Here is a 22,287-nt window from a genome sequence, read left to right as displayed (position 1 = left end):
AGTGCTGTGGAGAGGGCAGTAGAGGTGATCTTCAGTTTAAACATGCAATAAGGGTTTTCAAGGCAATCTCATTTGCATAGCCTCTTTAAAAAGAAAGGTTTAGTTTGAACACTATAAGGAATTTACCAAAACATACATTTCATATGATGAAGACTGATGGCAACAAGTCATTTATTCGACTCCCAGTAGGTAGAAATTCTTAGAAAAGAGTTACCAAAAAAAAACCCCCAAAAAACAGTCACCAGATTATTCTTCAGCTGTTACTCAAGGGGCAGGATACCAGAGATCACTTATAAAATACCCAGGAAGTCCGGTGTAGCTAAGTTGTAGCCCAGGCCGTAATGCTCTACCCAGAAGCCTTTGCTGCAGCAGGATAAATGCAGATACTGATTTCTATCTAAGATAACTCCTAGATAAAATGAAATTAATGTCAAGTTTTTCCTAATGAGCATAGAGCCAGTGTTTAGCTTTTGGTGTGGAAATATTTCTGGAAATATTTAACAATATCTTGGGAAGTTTCTCCCTTTAAGTTTTAAGCTGAGTTGCGTTAGTATTTGTGAGCTCACCTAACTTTGTACACAAGGTACATTTAGAGGTAATTGAAAAATAAATCTGAGGTTTGTTTCCAGATATGATGACCCAGATCAGACTCATTTTTTAACTTCTATTATGTATGCGATGCCGAATAGCCCACTGACAGTGACAACACTTGAAAATATCCAGCGAGAGATGCAAAATTGCCCCCGCACGGCGCAGGATCTAAAACAGTTCAAGTTCGATAAAAACTAATCCGCGTGTTACCTGTTCTCACCCTTACGCTGGCAGCAATGCACGTTCGAATAGGAACTTAGTCAAGGTGTTACACCAGTCTTGTGTTCAGCAAATGCAGATTTAATTGACTACACAAGCTAGAGCTACTATTACCAATCAGAAACCTAAGGCAGCAAAAGCAGTGAAGAAAATTTACCACTTTTCACATCACTGCTACAATCTTACCAGTTTCTCATGCCAGCAACAACAAAAACACACTAACGCTATTAATGGTGTAAAGTATGGTTAAACCTCAGGTACTAACAAACACCTATTTCAGACCCACAGGCCCTGAACGTATTATTATATAATACTCCTGAGTAACACACAAAACTTTTGCTAGTGTCATGGCTGCAAAATAAAGCTAGTGTTATCACAGCCACAGCAAAAAGTGAAAGTGAGGAGAAAATCCTATGGAAATTATTGTACAGAACACAAACAGAAAAGTCTTCTTGCATTTCAAATAATTCTGTATTTATAACTAAGCAGTGTTGTTGTACTCAACTTTTAAGCAAATCAGGAAAAATGCGATTCATGACATTCCATGAGTTGATCCTTCCTACCCAGATTAAGAAAATACATCAGCACTACATGTGGTAATGCTTTCAAAAGGCAAAGGGAATGAGCTAAGCACTCAAAGAAACAGAACCGTATTCTGCACTTGTACTCTTGGAAGTCCCTCCTTTTATGGAGGGCCAGTCAGCAAGATCAAGACTAAAAATCTATCGAGACTTAGCTTAAATTCATAGAATAGCAACTGCCAATATAGTCATATTGGCTGTACAGGCAGAAAACTAATTGCTAGATTTCCAAAACAAGTCTGATCTGAACTGCTTTTATTTTTTTCATACCTAGCTTCAGACACCTTACTGAAACGTAGGTTCAGAAAATAATGGGTTTCATAAAGGTGAGAATCCTTTCAAAGTTTTTATACCAGACTTGACATTAAACCTCATTTTTGAGGCAGACAACCCATAACTACCATGATACTATCAAGCCTATCTATACAAATGCTCAGATTACAGCTGTGGTTTGAACTGTATCATCCAGTAATTATTTGTTATCCAATTGCTAAAAAAAAGAAAGAAAGAAAAAAAAGGGCAGCGCATACCCGTACAGTTTCAAAACTGCACAAACAAGCCTAGAGGCTGGAGTATTTCCAACACGCTACTAGATGGAAAGGTGAGATTTTGGAAATGATAAAGTCATCTGGCTTCAAAGATAATACCACAATCTTCCTGCCGCAATGAAAGAGCTGGAGAAAACGCAAATCTGGCTTACGGCCTGTATGTTGCAAGTGAAACCGAGAAACCGGCACACCTTGAGTTGTTTCTCTCCTCAGCGAACGCTGCGCTGCCCGGACTGCTAACTTGGCTCATCAGCACTGCCCGCGTGAGAGGTCTCTGCGGCTGAGGGAACATCTAAAATACTATCAACAGCACTGCTGTATGCTACACTATTAGGAAAGAAGAAAACATAAACAGGCTGCCACCAACAGGTTATGAACTCCATCTGCAGGAAAAAAACAAAACCTATGTTATTCATTACAGTTCTGGGTTTTGTTTTAGCCATGGAAAACAAATAGGAAACCAACTTGGCATCAAAATTTTCTCAAGGCTTTTTGGGGCTGATCTGGTATCTTCTGCTGTTACTGAAAAACTCTCTCACGTCACTGGAAATGGGCCAAGTTATGCTTTAAATGAAATTACACTTTTGTAATGTTTTTATTTTAAGACCAAGCATGGTCTTTCATGTAAAGCCAGGTGTCTGATATTGCCCCAATTTGTATTTTTCAATTATTCTGATGCATCTCATTCTGAAATCTAACATTCCACATTAAAATTATGATAAGACTAAAGTCTGAACATAGCAAAGAAAGCAGAAGTATTTGGGTTTCCCCAGTTAGTTTTTTTATGTCTTAACACACAAAACAATTAAAATTTAAAGTCCATAATAAAAATGTGAAATAACAAAACCTTATGTTTATCATTATCTTCAAATTTTCTCTTTTAGGATATTGTCTATGGAGAAGACCATGGCATTGCATCAGCTACTAGCTGCTCGTATAACAGAGTAAAATTTCTCTCAATTTAGGACGTTTAAAGCCTTCAGGAAAGGTTAAGCAGCAAGAAATAACCATATTTTAAGTGCTTTTAATTGCCTTACAATTTCAGCTGTCCTCCATGTTTCACATATAGAAGCAAGTAGCAAGGGCTAAAAAACTACAACGCAATAACAGGAACTTGAAACCATTGCAGATGTGAAGTTTAATCAGGTGTTAAATACCAAATAAATATAAAAAGGAAAAAAAAGAGGGAAAGATGATGCTAGTGGAACAACATAAATACTGAATTTTAATGTGATATAAGGACAAACAATTCTTTAGCTGTAACTTTTATACTAAGATTTCACTAGAAGAAAGAAAGAAATCCCTTAAGTGTGTTTCTTCTCTACTGTCTGAACACCTAAGCTGCATAAGCCATTCAATAAGGCATCCTAAAAACACTAGCTTGTAAGGATCTAACAAATATAAAGGGAACAAATATTTTTTTCCTTTAATTATGCTGTTAATTAAAATACATAGATACGATATAATTCTATATATACACCTTAAGATCACAATGAGATCTGCCTTCCTGATATCAAGTAGAATATAGTGAAATAAGAAGAGATCTCCAGCCAAAAGAACTATAATTAATTAGATTCTCTAGAGTTTATTTTGAAGATCCTGGCAAACATTATGATCACTGGGAAACTGGTAAGCCTAGAAAAATTTCTTATGTCTGTACAAATGCATAAGCTACTGCAAGCAATGAAGGGTCAGAGAACAGGATATACTAACGACACTGAAATCCTGCGGTATAAAGGCTGCCTTAACTTGCCCGAACTGTACATACGACGTGACAAAGTCCCTGGGAACAGAGCAGGCAACATGGAAGCTCCCTCCGACTTCCACAGGAAGGGCACGTTAAACACAGCCCTCGTTTTAAAGGTACTGTTTTAAATCAACAGCGAAACTTAAAATGAAATTAGGAATAACATTTCCAGTATGCGAAAGCGGTCTATGAGCAAACTGCTACTTATTTTATAGCAGTTTTTAATGCAGCATTGTGTTTCAGTAAAAATAGTCCCATCCTACATCTCCTTAAAGAATGCATTAGACAACAAATGCCCTTAGAAAATATTCTACGTATTTCCATAACAATACTAAACATCAGACATTATTACAGACTAAACCTGACTAAATTGCACCAGCAACAGCTTTCTTCTAAATATACACTGCCATTTAACAGCTGTGCTTTATTTTAGAAAAGGGAACTAATATTTGTCTGATCACAAATTTAACTGACTGCTGTTAACATAACTAATGCTCTGTTTCTAACACGAGTGAGCTCTTGCGCCACTAGCTGAACAAATAGCCATTTTGTTAGATGGTACTTCCAAAAAATTCCAATTTTATGCTGCTTTTCAACTGCCCTGTTTACTGCCACTGCAGAAGGGAGTGTGAAGCGGCTGGTATAAGTTAGCAAAAACCAGAAAAGACTTTCTTAAGGGAAAAGTCTTTGGGATAAGTTGGGAGATGGGAAGCCGTTTTAGGATCCAAGTCTCCTAAAGCATTCAAATGCTACCAATTCAAAATTAAAGCTTTGCAAAGAAAACCGCTTCCCCACATCAACAGCACCACACTCCAAAGGTTCGAGTTTCATCTCAGTGGCGGTGGAGAAGATCACATCGCACACAGTATTCTCCTCAAAATATCGCCCAAAACATTTTTGCTAATGCTTGTACCAGGCTCCCAGGCAAGTATCCACACCAAATATCAAATAATTATGCAACAAATTCTGCCCTATCGTATACTAATTTGGTGCACTTTTGTCAGACAAAACATGGGCTTTCTACATAATTTACATACAGTAAGTCATATAAAGTCATATACATAAGGTCTTGAACTCAGCAGTAAGCATTAGCTTTCTGGAGATGAATATTCTTGCTTTACTAATGGTAAGAGTTTAATTCAGTAACAGAGTCTAGCAGCAGCTATTGATTTTTACTTTATTTTTGCTTGTAGTCAAATAAATCCTTCTCAATGCTCATATTTTATCATTTCCTTGTGATTCTAGATATTGTATGAAAAGGAGATGTTTGTTCTGTTCATTCTCCTTTTCCCCTTTTGGAAGGGGCATTCATACATCCGTTCTTCAGATAATTACTTCTTGTTTAAGGGGAGTTAAAACACATGGTCCCTGGACCTCCTTTTCTGCAGCAAGAAGCAATTAAAGTGAAAGTAGAATCAGTTTCAGTAAACCACCAAACAGCATTTCCCACTGCATCTGCCAGAGCATAAATTAGAGCACTTGTGGCAAAGCAAAGTTTGCAAATAACATTTTGGGGTACAGGAAGACTCAGAGAAGACAGAAGCGAAAAGGAAAGTATTGTGGGAACGGTGCTTTAACACAGCAGTTTTATAGCTGAAGGCGACATGCATCATTTCAAAAGAGTACACGCTGGCATTACTGTCATGTTCCCTAAAATAAAGAATGTAATTTATGACTCAGGATTGAGAAAAGAATCTGGGAAAGCTACTGAAAACAAAGACTAATGCAAGGTAACAAGAGTGCATGCACAAAGCTGATCACTGTTACATAGCTCTTCCTTCCTTTGCTATATAAATCTGAAAAATATAGGTTATACTTAAGCATATGACAAAGCAAAGGCATAGCTTAAAAACCACCCAAAATAGCAGTAACTAGTAATAAAGTACATTTAACCTGAAACCCAGTTTTTCACATTTTGGTCAAATGGTTCCCCCCACCCCTTTTAGCTGGGTTATTCAAGTCAGAGCAGAAGGTAAGCAACCAGCAAGCATTTTGTTGCAGAACAAGCCAAAAGAAGCAGTTGGAACTGTACAATTACTAAACAGTTTTAAACGTCGCAGCTGTAGGGGTTGTGCACGCAGAGCTGAAGTCCTGCTGCGGGAAGATGGAGCAGCGTGGTAGGAAAGGGGCTGAACCCAGCTTCTGCTGAAAACAGAGCAGAGGCGAGCGTGGCATTAGCTCTCAGTACGTGACAGTCAGGAACACTGTTGCTGGCCTCCTGAACGGGCTAAGCAAGCTCAGCCCAGATTTTGATTTTCATAATTCAGTTTGCGACCTTTGGAATATAATACTGAAGTAATCTTCTCTCCCATGACTAGGTGCATGTTTAGAGATTTCAGGAAGAATCGAGGTCATGACTGCACTTCTCTGTGAACTGGACATTGTACAAAATAAGAATCATAAAATCATTCGGTGTGGAAGTGATAGAAAAAGTACCCTGTATAATGACTTGGGTATGCAGAGGAAAGGCAAGCTACAAGTCAGTGAAAACGTTCAAAGTATTCTCTTTGTGATCTTATGTGAAGAAATCAGCAATGCGAGTTCCTCATCTTATTGGATGAGATCGTGTCCTCCATCAAGCAAATGGAAATGCTAATATTGACTTAAAATGGGATTTTTCTATTATTATTATCTGCTGTACACTGTCTGTATTTTATAAGGGCAGCCTCACAGAAAAGAATCACTATTTCATCTAGTTTCTTTAGTTGCAATAGTACTGAATATAATGCACTCAGCAAAATTTAGCCTCCTAAAAGCCTCCTCAAAGATATTTTTAAATACATGGAGTAGGGTTTCTTAGTATTATTTGGAAAAAAAATGTGGTGTTATGGACAGTGAGGTATTTTTCATGTGATCAAATCACTACTCCTCATACAGTTTCCCAGCAAACATATCATCTGTGAGATCTTTAAACTTCATAATCTGCATCACTGATCTTCTAAGCAATTTTGTCAAACCCCATCTAGGGAAATTTGATCACTAAGTATCTAGACTCCAGACTGTGGTGCTTAACACCTAACTCAATTACCAACATCAGAATATATATATATATGTGCGTGTGTATACACACATACCTAAACACACTTCATACGTGCGTGTGAGCGCGTGCGCATGGACATACACACACCCCTGTAGGTTTAGGCTGTTAAGCAGCATTTTGTTATTACAAGACTCTTTTCAAAAGCCAGGGAGGTGCTCGTGTACCTTTAGAATTCAGGCCCGACACTTGGAATGCCAAACTGAACTATTGCCCCCCCCCCTTTTTTTTGTCATAGTCCTGAAATATTACCTTGTTATTTGTAGCTTAGTTTCTGTCTTTTAAAATATTATTTAATTAGTATATTTAATGAAGAATAAATGCATATTAGAAGTTGGATGATTTGAATGCTCCTTCACAAATCAGTTACTTCCCCAAGTGACCAGGTTTGCATTTCTCTCCCACCTCCTTAATGTACTTCGGTATTTGTATTCAAATATTATTACTCCAGTTTACCAGCAACATATATCAAAAATACACTGGTAGAAAATACATTTACCCAATTTTTTTCCTTTCTGAAGCACAAAATTAAACTAATGTTTTTGATAGTAGTCTTATGGCATGTATCGTGAAGTTGCCTTGGTTTCCAAACACTATTTATTCATTTTAGTTCACTTAAATATATTAGTTAATTCTAATGGAAGTAGTTAGTGCTTAAATAAAATTAGCAGATCAACATCAGTCTTAAAATTACTCAAAAAGAGTATGAATGATGATCCATCAATGAATGATTTCACATAAAAATTGTATAGACTCAAGTACTAAAACAATAATAGACTAATAGGCTGCAGCATTTTAAAATTCAGTAACTTCACAGTAGCTCTCACAAAACTGCAAAGCAGCAGCTGTGAACTGAATTTCCAGATTTATTCAGGCCTACTCTCTTGACAAACACCCTTAGCAGACTTAGATGATATGGGACATGATCCAATGATACCACCCATAAATGCAGTATCTTTCTAAGAACACTTTTACTTTGACAGCAAGATGATACTTCCTTGAAATGTTCAATTTCTGCAGCTTTTTTGCTTTATTTTTTTAATAAAAATTTAAACTGACAAACACTTTATTGAATTCAGCAGAGACAGATGAACAAAGACTGGTTTTTGTCCTTTTCTTTAGGAAATAACTGTTTCATTGTTAAATTTAAAAAATACAAAACAAATTTCATCATATATGTTGATTATGGTTAAAAAATTCTCTTTGGAATGCAGAAAAAAAATGATGACTTGAGTAATACTATGAAAACTTTGGCATAGAAGTTTAAGTTATTAAACAAATGAAGATTACAGTCAATAGCATTACATCAATTACTTGCCATGCTCTAGCAGGTATATTACGAGAGAAGCAGCAGTTCAACACATACACCCTGCAAATCACTGTAAAACGCAAGCATGGTCAGATGCCCCAATGAATTCTAGAAGAGATGGAAACCAAATCAGATGAAAAATTTCCCTTTTTGCTGTGATACTGCCAGCACGGAGGAGAACATCTAGAGGCATGATGGGTTCACCCCATTCAAAGGATGCATAAAGTTATACCAAAATAAAAATGCCACAAGACCATGGCCTGAGAAATTAGATAATATTAAACATTTCATCTGCATCGAGATCCATTCTGCTGCAGCTGCATTCCTTGCAATCCACCTACACTTGAGCTGCGCCGATTATAAAACTCTGACCTTTAGAAATCAATGCTGTGAAAAAGCAGCAGTTTCCATACACATATAAGGAGTTAAATTCAATTTTCCCCTTTGCCAGCAGGGGTAACTCAGGCTACAGATTTCCTTTTCTAATCGCACATTCTTTCTCTTAATTTTAAAAAGTTTATATCCTTCAGAAACTCAGTCAACTATTTAAACTAGAATAACTACTTCCTGGAGTTTTGTATGCCTTTTGTCATGATCCTAACTGTGTAAACCATTGCCAAAGTATGAACTGAAGTTTTATACTCACGGTTAAATACAAAGCTAGAGAATTACTACATTTGGCAACACTGGTCAAATAAAACCTGAAAAGCGCCCTATGCAACTTTCAGTGCGCTCTATCATCCACTCTCTAGTAAGCTAGTTTAAATCCCCCCTGCTCTTTATMAGGCCCTTTATCCCCTGCACCACCACGCTATCGCTCCAGCAACTGCACCTCCGCTCAGCACGCTGCTCGCTGACAGAGGGAAGGCATCGGTCAGGAAAGGGGAATTTAGTCCGAGAGGCCAGAAGCTGGCCTCGATAAAGAGCTAAAAAGGAAGGAAAAAAAATTAAGCAGCGCAACAGACGTAGGGAATTTACAGCAGCTTTTCCAGAAATACTTTACCCTGACTWTCCTCCCATAGAGCAGCCCCTTCAAGAGTCCCGCTTGCCACCTTTGCTTTCGGCACAGCCCTGGCTCTGCAGGCTGGCTGGGGCCGACCGCCGAGACCAGCAGACCAAAGATTCAAACCCAAAACCTAAAAGCAGACACACACAGTGCTTTGCACTACATTTCTTTTAGCTGTGTAACAAACTAAGAGGATTCGTTTTCTTCATACGGCTTTTGTTTCCTGAATACTAGCTATCGCTGCACTACTCAAAAAGCTGTCTCGATATGGAAGGGGGAAGCTTTCCTGAAAGGTTGAGCAATAATTAGGTAGCAAGGTATTAACTGAATGATTCTCCGTTACTGGACCAGTGAAACACTTCATATATTTTTATTTGTTTGAAAATATATATATAGCCCTTACACATTATTCCACAAGTTATATTGATGTGCTCTAGCAAAATCAAATGATTAAAGTTTTAACAAAATAAATTATCTGTTCACACACAAAAAACAGATCTTAAATTTCTCTTGTATATTTTACAGTATGTCTTAAACCCAAAACTGAAAGAAAACCTATTTTATTTTGAGTATACACTGGGGAATGGGTTTCTTTCTTTTTTTTCCCCCCTCCTTTTTACAGTCATACAAAAAGCACAATTGTGATTTATCTCCAGTCTTAACACGGACAGCCATCTGATATGTCATATTTTGCACTACAATCACCAACAGTGAAAGTCAATTCACTTTTTAATATTATTCCAGACCATCCAGTCTTTATGAAATAAATGAAAACTTATTACCTAATATATCTAGCTGAAACATTAAGAGCATAGAAAATCATTTCAGAAGGCCATTTTGTTTTGATAAATCCATAATCCTTCACATAAAAATGAACTAAAAATGATAAAGCCTTTTAGAAGTACCATTCCTATAACACAGACTTCTCTATACGCGTGTTATCTTGAAAAGAACCTTAGTGCAAACTCCCTCCAAAAAAGCCCCCATGCTGAAGTCAACCCTTTATCCATCTCTAACAAGGAGAATAAGGCATGCTGCATTTGATCAAAATCTATGTCGATAAGGAATATTTTCACAAAAATTGAAATTCAGTGCTGACTAAGAATCTCTCTCTAYCAAGCAAACCACAACAGTATTCCAGTTTACATCACCACCGGTTCGGATTGAACTGAGGGTAGGGAAAACTGAAATGGTAACAAGAAACAGCAATAGTGCTGCCTGTAAATCAGAAAAGTCTTGGTTCAAACCATGAGGACTTTTATGAAATTTCAGCTGAAAACGTCCTTATTCATAAGCTGACGCAGCAGTATACCAATACAAGTATCCCTGGATGTTCCTGTACTCTTTCTATAAGCACCCATTTCTCACCTTGGGCGGAGAAACTACAGCTGAAAGCCTAACAAGCAAAGGTACTTAAATTCACATAACCATAAATCTCGTGAGTCCACAAGAGAATATTGTAGGATTCTATTTTTGCCTTAACTTATTACAAGTTACCAGTAGTTAGCTTGAACAGAGTAAATCCTATACCTGGCAACTCCAGCCTTTCAAAGCTTTTCGTGAATGTCGTGTTGTTTGGCTCTCTCTAAGCTCGTACTGCACAGAACGCTACGGGCTGTATGTGAGCAAGGCTGAAGGCAGGACGCAAACAGAGGACAGCAGTAGAAAAGGAAGCTGTGTGCAATGACGCAAAAAAATCCTATTGCTGATTTGTATTCTGCCTGAATAATAAGAAGAAAGTAAGAAAACCATCAGCTCATTCACATGAGGAGTATAAATAGAAGATTCAGTAAAGAACTACTTTTCTAAGCATTGGCATTTGGCACACATTTAAATTCTAGTTATATACCAAATAATTATAAAAGGCAGACTTGTTAATCGCAAAATCGGAGAGTTGCACAAAATTTGGATATAGACTGATTTAATACCAATATGACACACAAGTTGTGTGTAGTGTACACAAATAGAAATTATAGTCAGAGACATAATATAGCAGGTGATGGCAACTGCAGATAACTATTTCCCATTGTGAATGCAATGTATGGTACATTTGACAGTAGTTATAAAAGAGGAGAGGCAGAGCTTGAGGACCATAAACAAGGGAATACTTTACAGGAGATGTTAAACTGACAGTCTTAGGCCCTGAGGAAAAAACTTACCAGGAAAACAACATAAACAGTGAAGCAAAATAACCAACATAGTGCACAAGAGATGTAAACATATGCCATAATAAGAAAAAGTGGAAGCAGAAGATTTGCACTCCAGCACCTTCTCCGGGGGAACTTACCACTCGCAGCTCCCTTTTCAGGAGAGGGCACCAAGCACAAAGCTATTTTAGAGAGTGTGGCAGTGAACTCCTCCTAGGTGAAGCTTTGCTGTTGTTGGGGCAGGGAGGAAATCACACCRCACATATATTAATAAACCACTACATAAAAAAAGCAAAGGCTGTATCGACATCTACAAGTGGAGCACAGCATTAGGATGGGATCTGTAAAACATAACATACTATATCCATACTAGATGCATTTGTGGATTGAATATTCTGCAGCAGTGGGAATGCATCTTCCAGTGTATTTTCATCCAAAGGTAATCCAGTTGTGTGTGCTATAAAACCACCCTGTGACATGAGCAATAGCACAGCGAGGGGGATAATTAGGAAGTTTCCTTCATAAGGACACTCACGCTCCAACCTAGAACACAGCAAACGGCACTGAAAATGGAGACCACTAACAAGGACTTCTCATTGACATATGAGTCTGAGCTTCAGAAGGCTAAAGAGTTGGGCTACAATACACTTACTCACCCTCCAGGCCTTTAAATCCCGTGTTCACTTCTATACGGTGCTCCCAAGCCCAACAACATGCTCTACAAAGCATGCCTGTCCATCCCTCCCCAAAAGTGCAAGCCGGGAGTTACAGGCTGCGCAGGAAAGGGCTGCAGTCACTAGACAACTATAAAAAAAGCTTCTGCCTCTTCCTTTTAAATACCACTCTTTGAGCGCTCCACTTGATTAAAAACAAACAAAAAAAACCCCCCACACAAAAAACCCAAACCCTAAAGCCAAATGTGATACTTGTTTTATCCCAATACTGAGATGGTATCTTTAAACATAAAAAAGCCAAAAAAATCCTTGACAGCATATTCCTTTTAGTCATTTTGCCATTCACATTTAAGAAGATATGGAAATGGTGGTTACTCTCTACCAGATCACGGGTTTCAGTTGTCACCCCTATGAAGGGGTTTGGAAGTCAAACTGAGTACATGGCATGAAATGATGTGATTATTTAAGTTTGTGTTAGGGGTTGCCAAATTCAGCAGCCCAACAGAGGTGAGGCCGCCGCAGCTCCGTAATCCGAGGTCTAGCCAGCAGCGAGGCTGAGCACGCATCGCCAGCAGGCAGGCAAACCCACACACATACACAAACACACCTACGCACGTGGCCGGCCAAGCGACAGAAACACAGTGCTCACGCAAACAGCACCAATGGACTCATCCTGCTCTCCCTGGCTGATCAGGATGAGGGTATGTTAGTGGGAAATACATGCATATGTACAACGTGGACCCTTCCAGCAGCTGGCTTTAGACACTCTGCCTACCCAGCAGCTGCCTCCTGGATCCCAGGTCTCCCCAGCTGCTGGCACCTGGGCAGGAGGATCCCCCCTTGCCCTGGTCTGGAAGGTGATTCACAGAGCCTTCCCTTTGCTACGTCTTTAGGGGTTTCACACCTGGACACACGGGCTGATCCCCCTTGTGTGATAGCCCTGGCAGGAGCTAGGCCAGGACACTCTTTCTGTGATTATTAGGATGTCCCCTCCCCGTCGCTGTTTCTCCGTGCTCCTTTGTGCTTGTGGAGATGAGCCTTTTATCACACACCTTGCGCTCCCCCACTTAAACATAAAACCAGAGAGGACTGCACCACTGTACTGTTTGTACCTCGAATACTCAGGTGTTAAGGAGTTGCTATGATATTAAAAGAAAATTGACCTTTATTTTAAAGCCTGAAAATCAATCAGAAACTTTCTATGATGTACATGTCATTCCATATCCCCTTAAAAACAAACAAAAATGCCTGAAGAGAGGGAATTACCAAGGCAAGTCCTTACCCCCACTGCAAACTAAATTAATCACAGATATCCTGTAGATGGTATAATCCAACAAATACAAAAATAAAGTCACAAGTCAAATTGTCAACTTCAGCAAATGCTAAAGTATTTTTACTTATATTGCCAAAGTGCCCAAGGATAAGCCAAACTCCTTTGGGGCAAGAGCTCTGCAAGCACTGAACAAAGCCTCTGATCAGACAGAGACAACACATGAAAGAAAATGAATACATCTTCTTACATGAAGGAGGAGTATGACAAGACGGCACTTGATAGCATGACAGACAGCAGTCTTCAAGTTTCTGTTGACATCACGAAGGAGAAAAACAGAGTATTTGAGCATGCTTACAAGGAGTTTCTCACAAGCATAAGAGGTAACTTAGAAGTCAAAGTTCCTTTTAAATTTGCAAGCAATGAGCAAAGGAGGCTAGACTCATGGATGAACATAAGTGGAAGACAGACAAGTAAGAGGTAAGAGGTTAAAAAATGTAAAGCTGTAACACTACTTCCCTGCCCTCCCCACCCCCCCAAAAAAAAAAGAAAAAAAAAAGCTGAAGAAGTATAGGTAAACCAACACAGCTATATTACAGGAGTCACAAGGCACTCATTTTCCAAGAGAGAGCAATCTTCTAAATAAAACATCCTTCATCACAATCATCTTTTGTCCTGTATCCCAGGGACCAACAAATTTGTCATGGACTGGACACAATTTTGCATTTTTCTTTCTCGTGTTAAGAAGGGTAGAAAGCTCTGAGAGATACTACTGCTCAGAGAAGCATCATTGCCTATCAGCTCACAGAGAGCACCTGGGAGCCTCTGCAAAATCAGAGATTCTCACTCTTGCTGAGGCCAGAGCTCTGCAAGATCCACAGGCTCCAAGATGCTGCCTTTCATGCACTTCTCAAAGTGCCACGCTTTCCTGATGACAATCTTCTTGCATGCCATTCAAAATTTCAAAATACTGGTTTTAACATACTGACCTGAGGGATCTACAGTCCAAATATCTCCTGGTTTCTCTCGCATAACAATTTGTGCCCTTTTTCTCTGCCTGCTGTTGAGGTTTTCTGGGCTATTCTCTTTTCCGAATCCCTATCTTATTTCTTGCTTGTCTGTCTAACCTAACCCAGCGTGTCTATTCTTTCTTCTATAGAGTCTCCTCCTCCTCCCACTTTCACCTTGAGCATTTCATGTTTCTTCTCAGGTCTCCATTACCCCATCCTCTCTTGTAAGCTATCGGATGGACTGACAAACAGAATGACTCATTCAGCTGCAACAGGTCTGGCTAAGAGTTCAGTAACAGCTCATACCCTTCCAAAAACACACTAATTCCACTATGCCCCCAAACAGCTAACAGATAATTAACACGTCTCTACACACTTCCAAGAGAACTGCAAAATAGCCCAAGAACACAAATCAGATGGTCATATGGTAACCAAATAGTTCAGCGAGTTCATAGATTAACCGAGAACATGAATTTAGAACAAGTGAATGCAATACAATACATGGAGAAAAGCTGTACATAAGACTGCAATTACAAATCGCTGTTCCCTAGGTGCTGTCATAAGGGCTATAAATTAAATAAAAGGTAAAATGCTAAGCTTCTTCAAAATTTCAAATTCTATTTAAAAAAATGGTTTCCCAGCTGAAGACAACCCAACTCACCCTGCTGTTCTGCACTCTACATACCCGGCTCCATGCAGCACAAAGAAATCTGCAGCCAGGGGTTGGGAGGGATGAGAGGCCGACACTTTCAGCACCAGGATGGACAAAGATCAGCTTAAACTGGTCATGGTGCCCTGCCTCCTTGAGAACGGATGCTTCATAAACTTTATCCATGAAATTGTGAAAAGCGGTKATTTAGTTTTTGGTCTGACAGTGTAAGTATGAATTCCACAATTAATCAGTTCAAGTTTACATACTTCCAATTGCTAATATGTACAGTAAAATGCTTTTTAATCCCTTAGAAATTAAACAATCTGAAATAATCCATGGAATTTAATTACACCAAATTACCTTGAGTTTACTAAAATAATCTACCTTGAATCATCTACACATGACAACAGGATAACAGTACATGGTCACTGAGCTAACAACACACGTTCACCTGCTGCAACTACTGCTTGCACACTCTTACGTACTAGAAATGTAAAACGAGAAGAACTTCACTGTAACGTCACTATTTCACAACAATTAACAGCAACTTTGCTCCTTTTCTCAATCATTGTGTGAGGTTAAGGACCGAAGGTTCCTGGGTAATTTGTGGCAATATATAACTTTATGTTGGCAAGGATACTGAATTTATAATGCGTTACTCCTATGATGAAGTGTCACAGACTTAACTGAGCCTCTAATTCAGAGAATGGTAAGTCTTAGAAGAAAGAAAACCTTTTCAAGAGTACAACATGATGAGGTACTGCTGCCTCAGAGGAAAGTATCCTGTAATCCCTACATCTGCCATTTAAAGTGAATTAAGGCCATTTAAAGTCTCCTACTTAACCCAACTCCAGAAATTTGTAGGTGTCTTGAATTTTGTAGGAATCTTGGGAAAAAAATCTAAGTTATATTCTAAACTTTATGAAACTGGAAGAAAAACATGTACCAAGATAGTTAGCCATATGCAATTTTGTACTGGAACAAGTGTTTTCCAAAGATGTGCATATGAAACTACCAAAGAACATGGGATGCTCTTCTACTCTACATTTCTGAAACTGGCAGCCACAAGCAAACATGCTGTACACCCCTCAGTTTTACAGCTGAATAGCAGAACAGTTGATCTGAAAACCAAGAGAAAGACTTTCTCATAAGCCACAGGGCAAAACTCAGCACTAGTTCAGTTAATGCAACGACTCCAAAGGGCCTTCCTGTTTGGTAAGCAAACTGCTGATACAAAGTTGGCATTACAAAATAAAACAGACTTTGATTACAGCATTCTGCATGTTAGGAAGATCTCAGATGAAGCGACAGTCATGTGTCGTCCTGCCTTTTCGACTGTGAAAACTTGTACAAACCTCTCATTCAAACGTGAGCCTGTCAAAAGCATATAAGTACTTGACAAACAGAAACAACATTATTTGAAATCAGCTCCTCCCATTAATTTCTTATAGACCACAGATGTCTTGGCAAGGTTGTCACTACAAACAGCATAAACTATTCAACCAGTTTATTTGATTGCGTTATGCCTGAACAGTCACATGCTCAGTTCAGACCTTTATTCTGCTTCTCCCTTAAGAAGAGTCAATTTAAAACTTTTTATTGCTTATCAGCATGACCAACAGTTTTTAAAACGCTTTCTCTCAGTGGGAAGAGCCAAAACAACTCTTGTAGAAATAATTTACCCAAATTAATAAAAAGAGAATAAACAATTGATAAACAAAAAATTATTAACAATGTGGGCCTTTTTCTTTTTTTTCCTTTTTTTTTTTTTTTTAACGTTATACATAGATCAACTTACAGCAGCTTATTAAGTAAAATGCATTTTAACTGTTAGAACTATCCCTGCACATGCTCCTAGCCTGGAGCAAATGCAAAATAGCTTGTAACTCACATTTTTACAGGTTACCTTGCATTAAAAGCGCTATACAGTTGCAACTACCTAACTTACACAAGTTAACTGTACCTGCATCATTAATTACACAGTATTATGACCAAAAAGTATGCTTTCAAAATTGCCTAGCAGTTTGAAGCAACTCACTTGTGAGGAAAAGCTTTACTTTCAAAAAGTGCCAAGAGAGACATTCAAAAGTATGTACCTTAAAGGTATCTTGTAGGCACTCCRAAAATGACACATCAATTGTCAGCTTGGAGCATTATCGATCCAAACTGCTGGCAGAAGGGAATGAAAAACTAGCCGTTCACCATTTTGCTTTGCCAGTAAACACTGTGATCTGAGATGTCTTAAACTCTCTCAAGAAGAGCAATGCATCTGCGTGATCTTTATTTCAGGTAAGTCATCACTGGTGTAGCTACTGACCTATTGAACCAAAAGTAAAAATTCTTCATTTAACACCATCATCAGTAACCAATTATAAAGGCGTAGTGTCTTAAAAGACTGTACTACAGCTTATCCATCACGAATCACATCAAATAGGACAAGGCTGTGGCAAATCAGAATTCTGAATAAAATGTTCATTAGTATACAACATAAGTATTCTTTCTGAATTGTAAAGCTTACTGGAATGTAAAAGTACTATTAGACTGTAGGAGACAATTCTTCAATGAGTTATTCTTTTCTAAGCTGATCCTCCTTTTTCTTAAAAGCTGCCTTAAAAAGAATTGAATACACATGTTCCTAAGAGAAGAAAAAACAATTATGGGCAAAAGCAAAGTTTTTATAAATCATAGATCATTACACAGCCCCCTTCATACTTGACAAGCAGGTATGGATTACTGCATATGGTTATGGTAAGCTTAGGCAACAGGAATTTGGAGGGCAGTTATTCCAAAAATTGTTTTCACACATGGTGGTTAGCCCCCATGGTGACTACAATTAATTTAATGCCAGTAATGATATTTATTTATCCCGTTTGGTTGCTTGTATAAAGTATGATTCTTGGTACACAGACTGACAGAGAATAAAAAGTTCAATGAAAAAGACACTTCCAAATGTAACATTCCCATCAAGTCACAGAAAGGGACAGAAAATTCTACCCCACCATCAGGCAAGCACGCGTTACTTGGCCTGTCCAATACAGCAGAACAGGTTGCAAGATACCTTGTCTCATAGGACCCGTGTTTGCATCTCAAAAAAAAGTTTATTTTAAAATAAGAAGAATGTCCAGCTTATCTCTTGATAAGGAGGCAAGAAAAAAAGTGAAGGAGAAAGATTAAAACGGTATAGATCCCTCCCCCCCTTCCACCCAGGACTTCAAGAATAAGATTAGTCACAAATACTAACATGCTTCACCACGACTCGTTGCATTTCTTAAAAGGTGCAGAATGAGATAAGCTGAAAGAAAGACTTCAGGACAGGCAGTTGTCCAACAAGAGAGGGAAAAAGATCTAAATGAAGTCTGGTGCACCTTGATTCAGTGTCCTTTTTTTTTTTTTTTTTCCACCTACATCTTTTAGAAATATTTGCAATTGTGTTGTCTATTCCCAAAGTCACGAATGTTTTTAATTTGCATTCTAATTTAGCCTGGTTTGAGTTAAGAGTGATTTTAAGGTGAATAGATAATAATGAATTTCTTATTCAGCTATGTAGCAATTATGCTACCTAATGTCCCAGCTGCCTTTAATATATATGTGTATATATAAGTTAATATATAAATATTGTGAATTGACAATAAGAAATTTCAACAGCTAACAGTTGAGGAGGTCGTGGTATCTTGATGTGGCAGATTTAGAGGAAAACTCTAAAGAGAAACAAAATAAAAACTAACATTCGTCAGCTATTTCAAGCTTCCAGAAGAATGTGGTGACTATGGTCCAAACCAGTTGTAAAATGTATTATTTGCTTTTTTTTTTTTTTTTTTTAAAGAAACACAGAATAGCTTAAAGAATGCACACAATATTTTTCAAAGGACTGGAAAAAAATTTACTGTGTATGCTGAATTGTAACTTCCAGTACACTTGGGAGGGAGAGGTTGATTCTGAAACAGACAACACACTAATTGCATTAAATAAGTAGAAAGCAAAAAACAAAAAACAAACAAACAAAAAAAAAACCCACTTATAATATAACATGACATTTCCACCTACACTTAGAAACTAGCATTCTATTTATAATCCTCTTCCTCAAGAATTAACTTGCACTAGAGAAACTGAATCTTGATGCTTTCCTCACTAACTGACTTTTGCTCATCTCTAGTCATGCCTGACCTGCTGCTGCCAAATCCCTCATCAGAATGACTGTGATAACCAATATGACTTCAAAACTGTTTAATCTCGATGGAACAGGAACCTGTTAAAGAAGCACAAACACGCCCCCCCCCCCCAAAAAAAAAGAAGTTCAGTAAAAGCAAAGAGAAAGAAGTAGATTAGATTTTTCAGACTGGAAGAAAAGAATGGGGAGAAATAAAATGAAGAGCCATAACATCACAAATGGCATGGATATGCATTGGCTGTGCATTGTCTCCTGCAACACAAAAGTCAGGGGCTATCAAATCAAACTAGCAAGTGACAGGTTTAAAAGAAAATGAGACATTTCTTCATACAACGCACAGTTAAGCTATAGCATTCCTTCCAAAAGATGCTGCAAAAGCTCAAAGTTTCTACAGTCCTGAACTCATACAAAGTCATGATGAAAAGGGAGAAAGAAATCCATCGCGGGCTAGATGGAAACATCTTTGTTCAAAGCCCCAAAGATGCAAATTGTTGGAGGCTAGAAGTTTATTTTGAGCAAGTATTGGTTTACTTGGCCTGCTCTTACAAGCCTTYGCTAAGGATACGCTTTTGGCCACTGTCAAAGAGAGGATATTGAGCCAGATGGACCTCGGGACTGGATGAGAGTGGATCTTCTCATACTCTGCATTGTGGCTAAAGTAAATGAACCGAGCATACTCTCTTGGATAACAACATAAGAATGGCAAAGATAAAAAAATACAAAATATAATCTGTAAGTCACATCTTGGTTTTTGTTTTTTTGAAAAATGTCTTCATCAACATTTCCTGGTAAAATGTCCCATGGCAAGGATGTTTAGATCTTTATATTCTTGTTGAATTTTAAGCTTTCTTATCATACATAACCTTGGAATAAGTTTGCAGGCCGATTTTCATGCTGTAAGTTTTAACAGCTAAGTTTCATTTAAGCTAGCAAACTTTCCCCAAAGCCATCCACAAGATAATTTTGTTCAGAATACACCAACTGACTTGCGCTATAGCTATGATATGCACAATAACTTGTCTTCTGCATTTCTTTGAATTCTAAGTAACATCTGAGTGAGAGCTGCCAGAGAGTTCACTGGGTTTGTTCTTTTTAAAAAAGAACTATTGAAACTTTACTTCAGCACTCAATAGTTTCAATTTTGTTTGCATTTTGGTTGAACTATTTGCCTAAATCAATGCCAACAAAAATAAACTTAATTTTTTTAAAGGAGAATAAATGTAATTCAATTCCACAGCTTTGGATTCTGTACTTTTTCTCAATACTGTTGCTACTGATAGCACAAAAAAAGAAGAGGGCATCAAGTGCCCTCTTGTTGGGAACCAGTATCTCATAGATCATTTCCTCCATTCTTTATTTTAATAGCACTGGCTCCACTTACATAATTTTTAATAGTGACTTTTCTGGAATATCAAAACTCTAAGGCATTCTAAGTGTTTTGGTATGGATACTGTCAATTCTTTCAGAACTGTGAAGCCTGCCTTTAAATTCCCTCTTTAATTATTATTTTTAAGAAAATCTTCTTGCCTCATACATCTCTTATAATGAAGTAAGCTTTGTTGTCACATAGTCAAGACATACCTCACCAGTTATTGCAGTTGCTTGCTCACATGTTAGTATTGCGACTGTGTATTCCATTATCCCATATTTTTTCTCTTGACATACTTTGCCAAAAGTTTTTGTGAATATTTTTGTCTTTCAGTTCTTCTCTATCTTTTTCATGCTCTCTGTATCCTTCCCTTTAATTCTGTAGATTTGACTGCATCAATTCAACAAAATCCCTAAAGTGTTTTATTATTGTTTCTCTTCAACAGCTGTTTCTGCTCCCTTGACATTCTTCATATGTATGTTTCCTCTTCTTTCTTTATTCCTGTTTTGGGTCTCCATTTCAGATTTAAGATTTCTGCTAGGATTTTTTAAGTTTCCTATCTTCTAAGACTTGAGAGAGTAAAAYTGTTTTCAGATTTCTACATACCTGATCTTAGATCTTTCCAGGTATCCTGACAAATTACTGAACACTGTTATCAAAGCCTCTCCACCCCTGTCAAACAGAAGAGGCTGAATATGTTAGCATTCATTTCTTACAACAGACCAAAGGCAATGATTACCTAGAAAGGTTAGCCCTGTAACCCGAGACAACCTGATTCAAACAGGCTGCAAATGCAGCCCCAGCCCCTGAAAGCAATGTAGTGCTGCCCTAACAGTTGCAAGCATAAAAATTTAGGTCTATGTCAATGTCTCAAACATCTATTTTCAATACAAAAGCATGTGAAGCAAGTTAGTTTTAACACTTCTCATTCTCATTTGCACCACAGTGCAGCTGACTGCATTTCTGCCTGTCCACCTCCATTGACAGCTAAAGACAGTCTTGCAGCTGAACTCTGCTCTTGAGCTCACTTGCTGCTGCGATACCTTGCATATCGTTAGCACTCCAATCTCCTGGACATGGTTACATGTACAGACGTGCAGGTTCTCCCATAAAGATGAGCTCTCTTCACTCAGAAATCATGCCCGCACAAACGTCTTCTGCAACTGTTGGGCTACAAAATCTTTGGAAATTCAGACACGCTGCAAGCTGGCACGTATGTGCAGCAGCAACTCCTACGAGGCCTCTATATATTCAGGAATCTGATGCAAGCACGTACTCATCATATTCAATCTGCAAAATCTACAMGGCATGTACTGCAACCCCTAAAAGCACTGCATTTATTATGCACATGCGGACCAACTCTGTAGTTCTTCAAAATTGTCAAACTTGCTACACATGCAATCATCGTGAAGAACTGATCTGATTTCCTTTAAATACACATATCGAACTAGCTCCTGACAAATACCTGTAGACAATTTCATGTTAAACAGTCTTACAAAAAGCATTAAACTGTCAAGTTGCGTGCTGATGTCAGGCAMGTTTTGATTAATCTTTCGCTATTCTAATCCACAGCCACATTTGACCACTGTTACCTCTGCTTGGTTGAGGACATTTTCAAACTCGGCATTAAAATAACTTTACTGCTAGATAGATGCTCTACTTGGGGATAGTTTTTGCAGTTACAAGTGACTGTGGTGATCTTTAGTCTTGGGGTAATCTTTTATGAACATGAAATTATCATTTTCATGAACTGGGCAAACTTTTCAGGTATGTTGCTTACAGTCAGCTGTTATGAACCACTGTAACCACAAACAAATGCCATTCATTAGGGAATAATAAAAAATTTAAGCAATGTGAAAGTTAGTAAGAATCTGTAGAAGCTACGACTTCTCTCAGACAGCCTGGAACATCTCAGTGGCATCACTGGTGGAAAACAACTGGTTTCAGCTACACCAGTGG

At 38.2% G+C, this 22,287-nt stretch overlaps 1 protein-coding gene across 3 annotated transcripts in view; it reads right to left on the bottom strand.

Annotated features, from left to right (window-relative positions):
* Positions 1-22,287, bottom strand: part of ASAP1 (ArfGAP with SH3 domain, ankyrin repeat and PH domain 1) — a 125,328-nt gene that overhangs the window by 83,398 nt on the left and 19,643 nt on the right. Inside the window, exon 1 of one of the 3 annotated variants that reach the window (XM_026077556.1) lies at positions 11,556-11,579. The exons of the other annotated variants lie outside the window; for them this stretch is intronic. Within the exon in view, the coding sequence (XP_025933341.1) occupies positions 11,556-11,564 (9 nt within the window). The 5' untranslated portion in view covers positions 11,565-11,579. Of the gene's footprint in view, positions 1-11,555; positions 11,580-22,287 lie in introns of those variants that run through there. 3 annotated transcript variants of the gene reach the window in all.

This window comes from Apteryx rowi, unplaced genomic scaffold (assembly GCF_003343035.1).
Source record: "Apteryx rowi isolate R43461 unplaced genomic scaffold, aptRow1 scaffold_112, whole genome shotgun sequence".
NCBI classification, from domain to species: Eukaryota; Metazoa; Chordata; class Aves; order Apterygiformes; family Apterygidae; genus Apteryx; species Apteryx rowi.
This window is presented reverse-complemented; position numbering and strand designations above follow the sequence as displayed.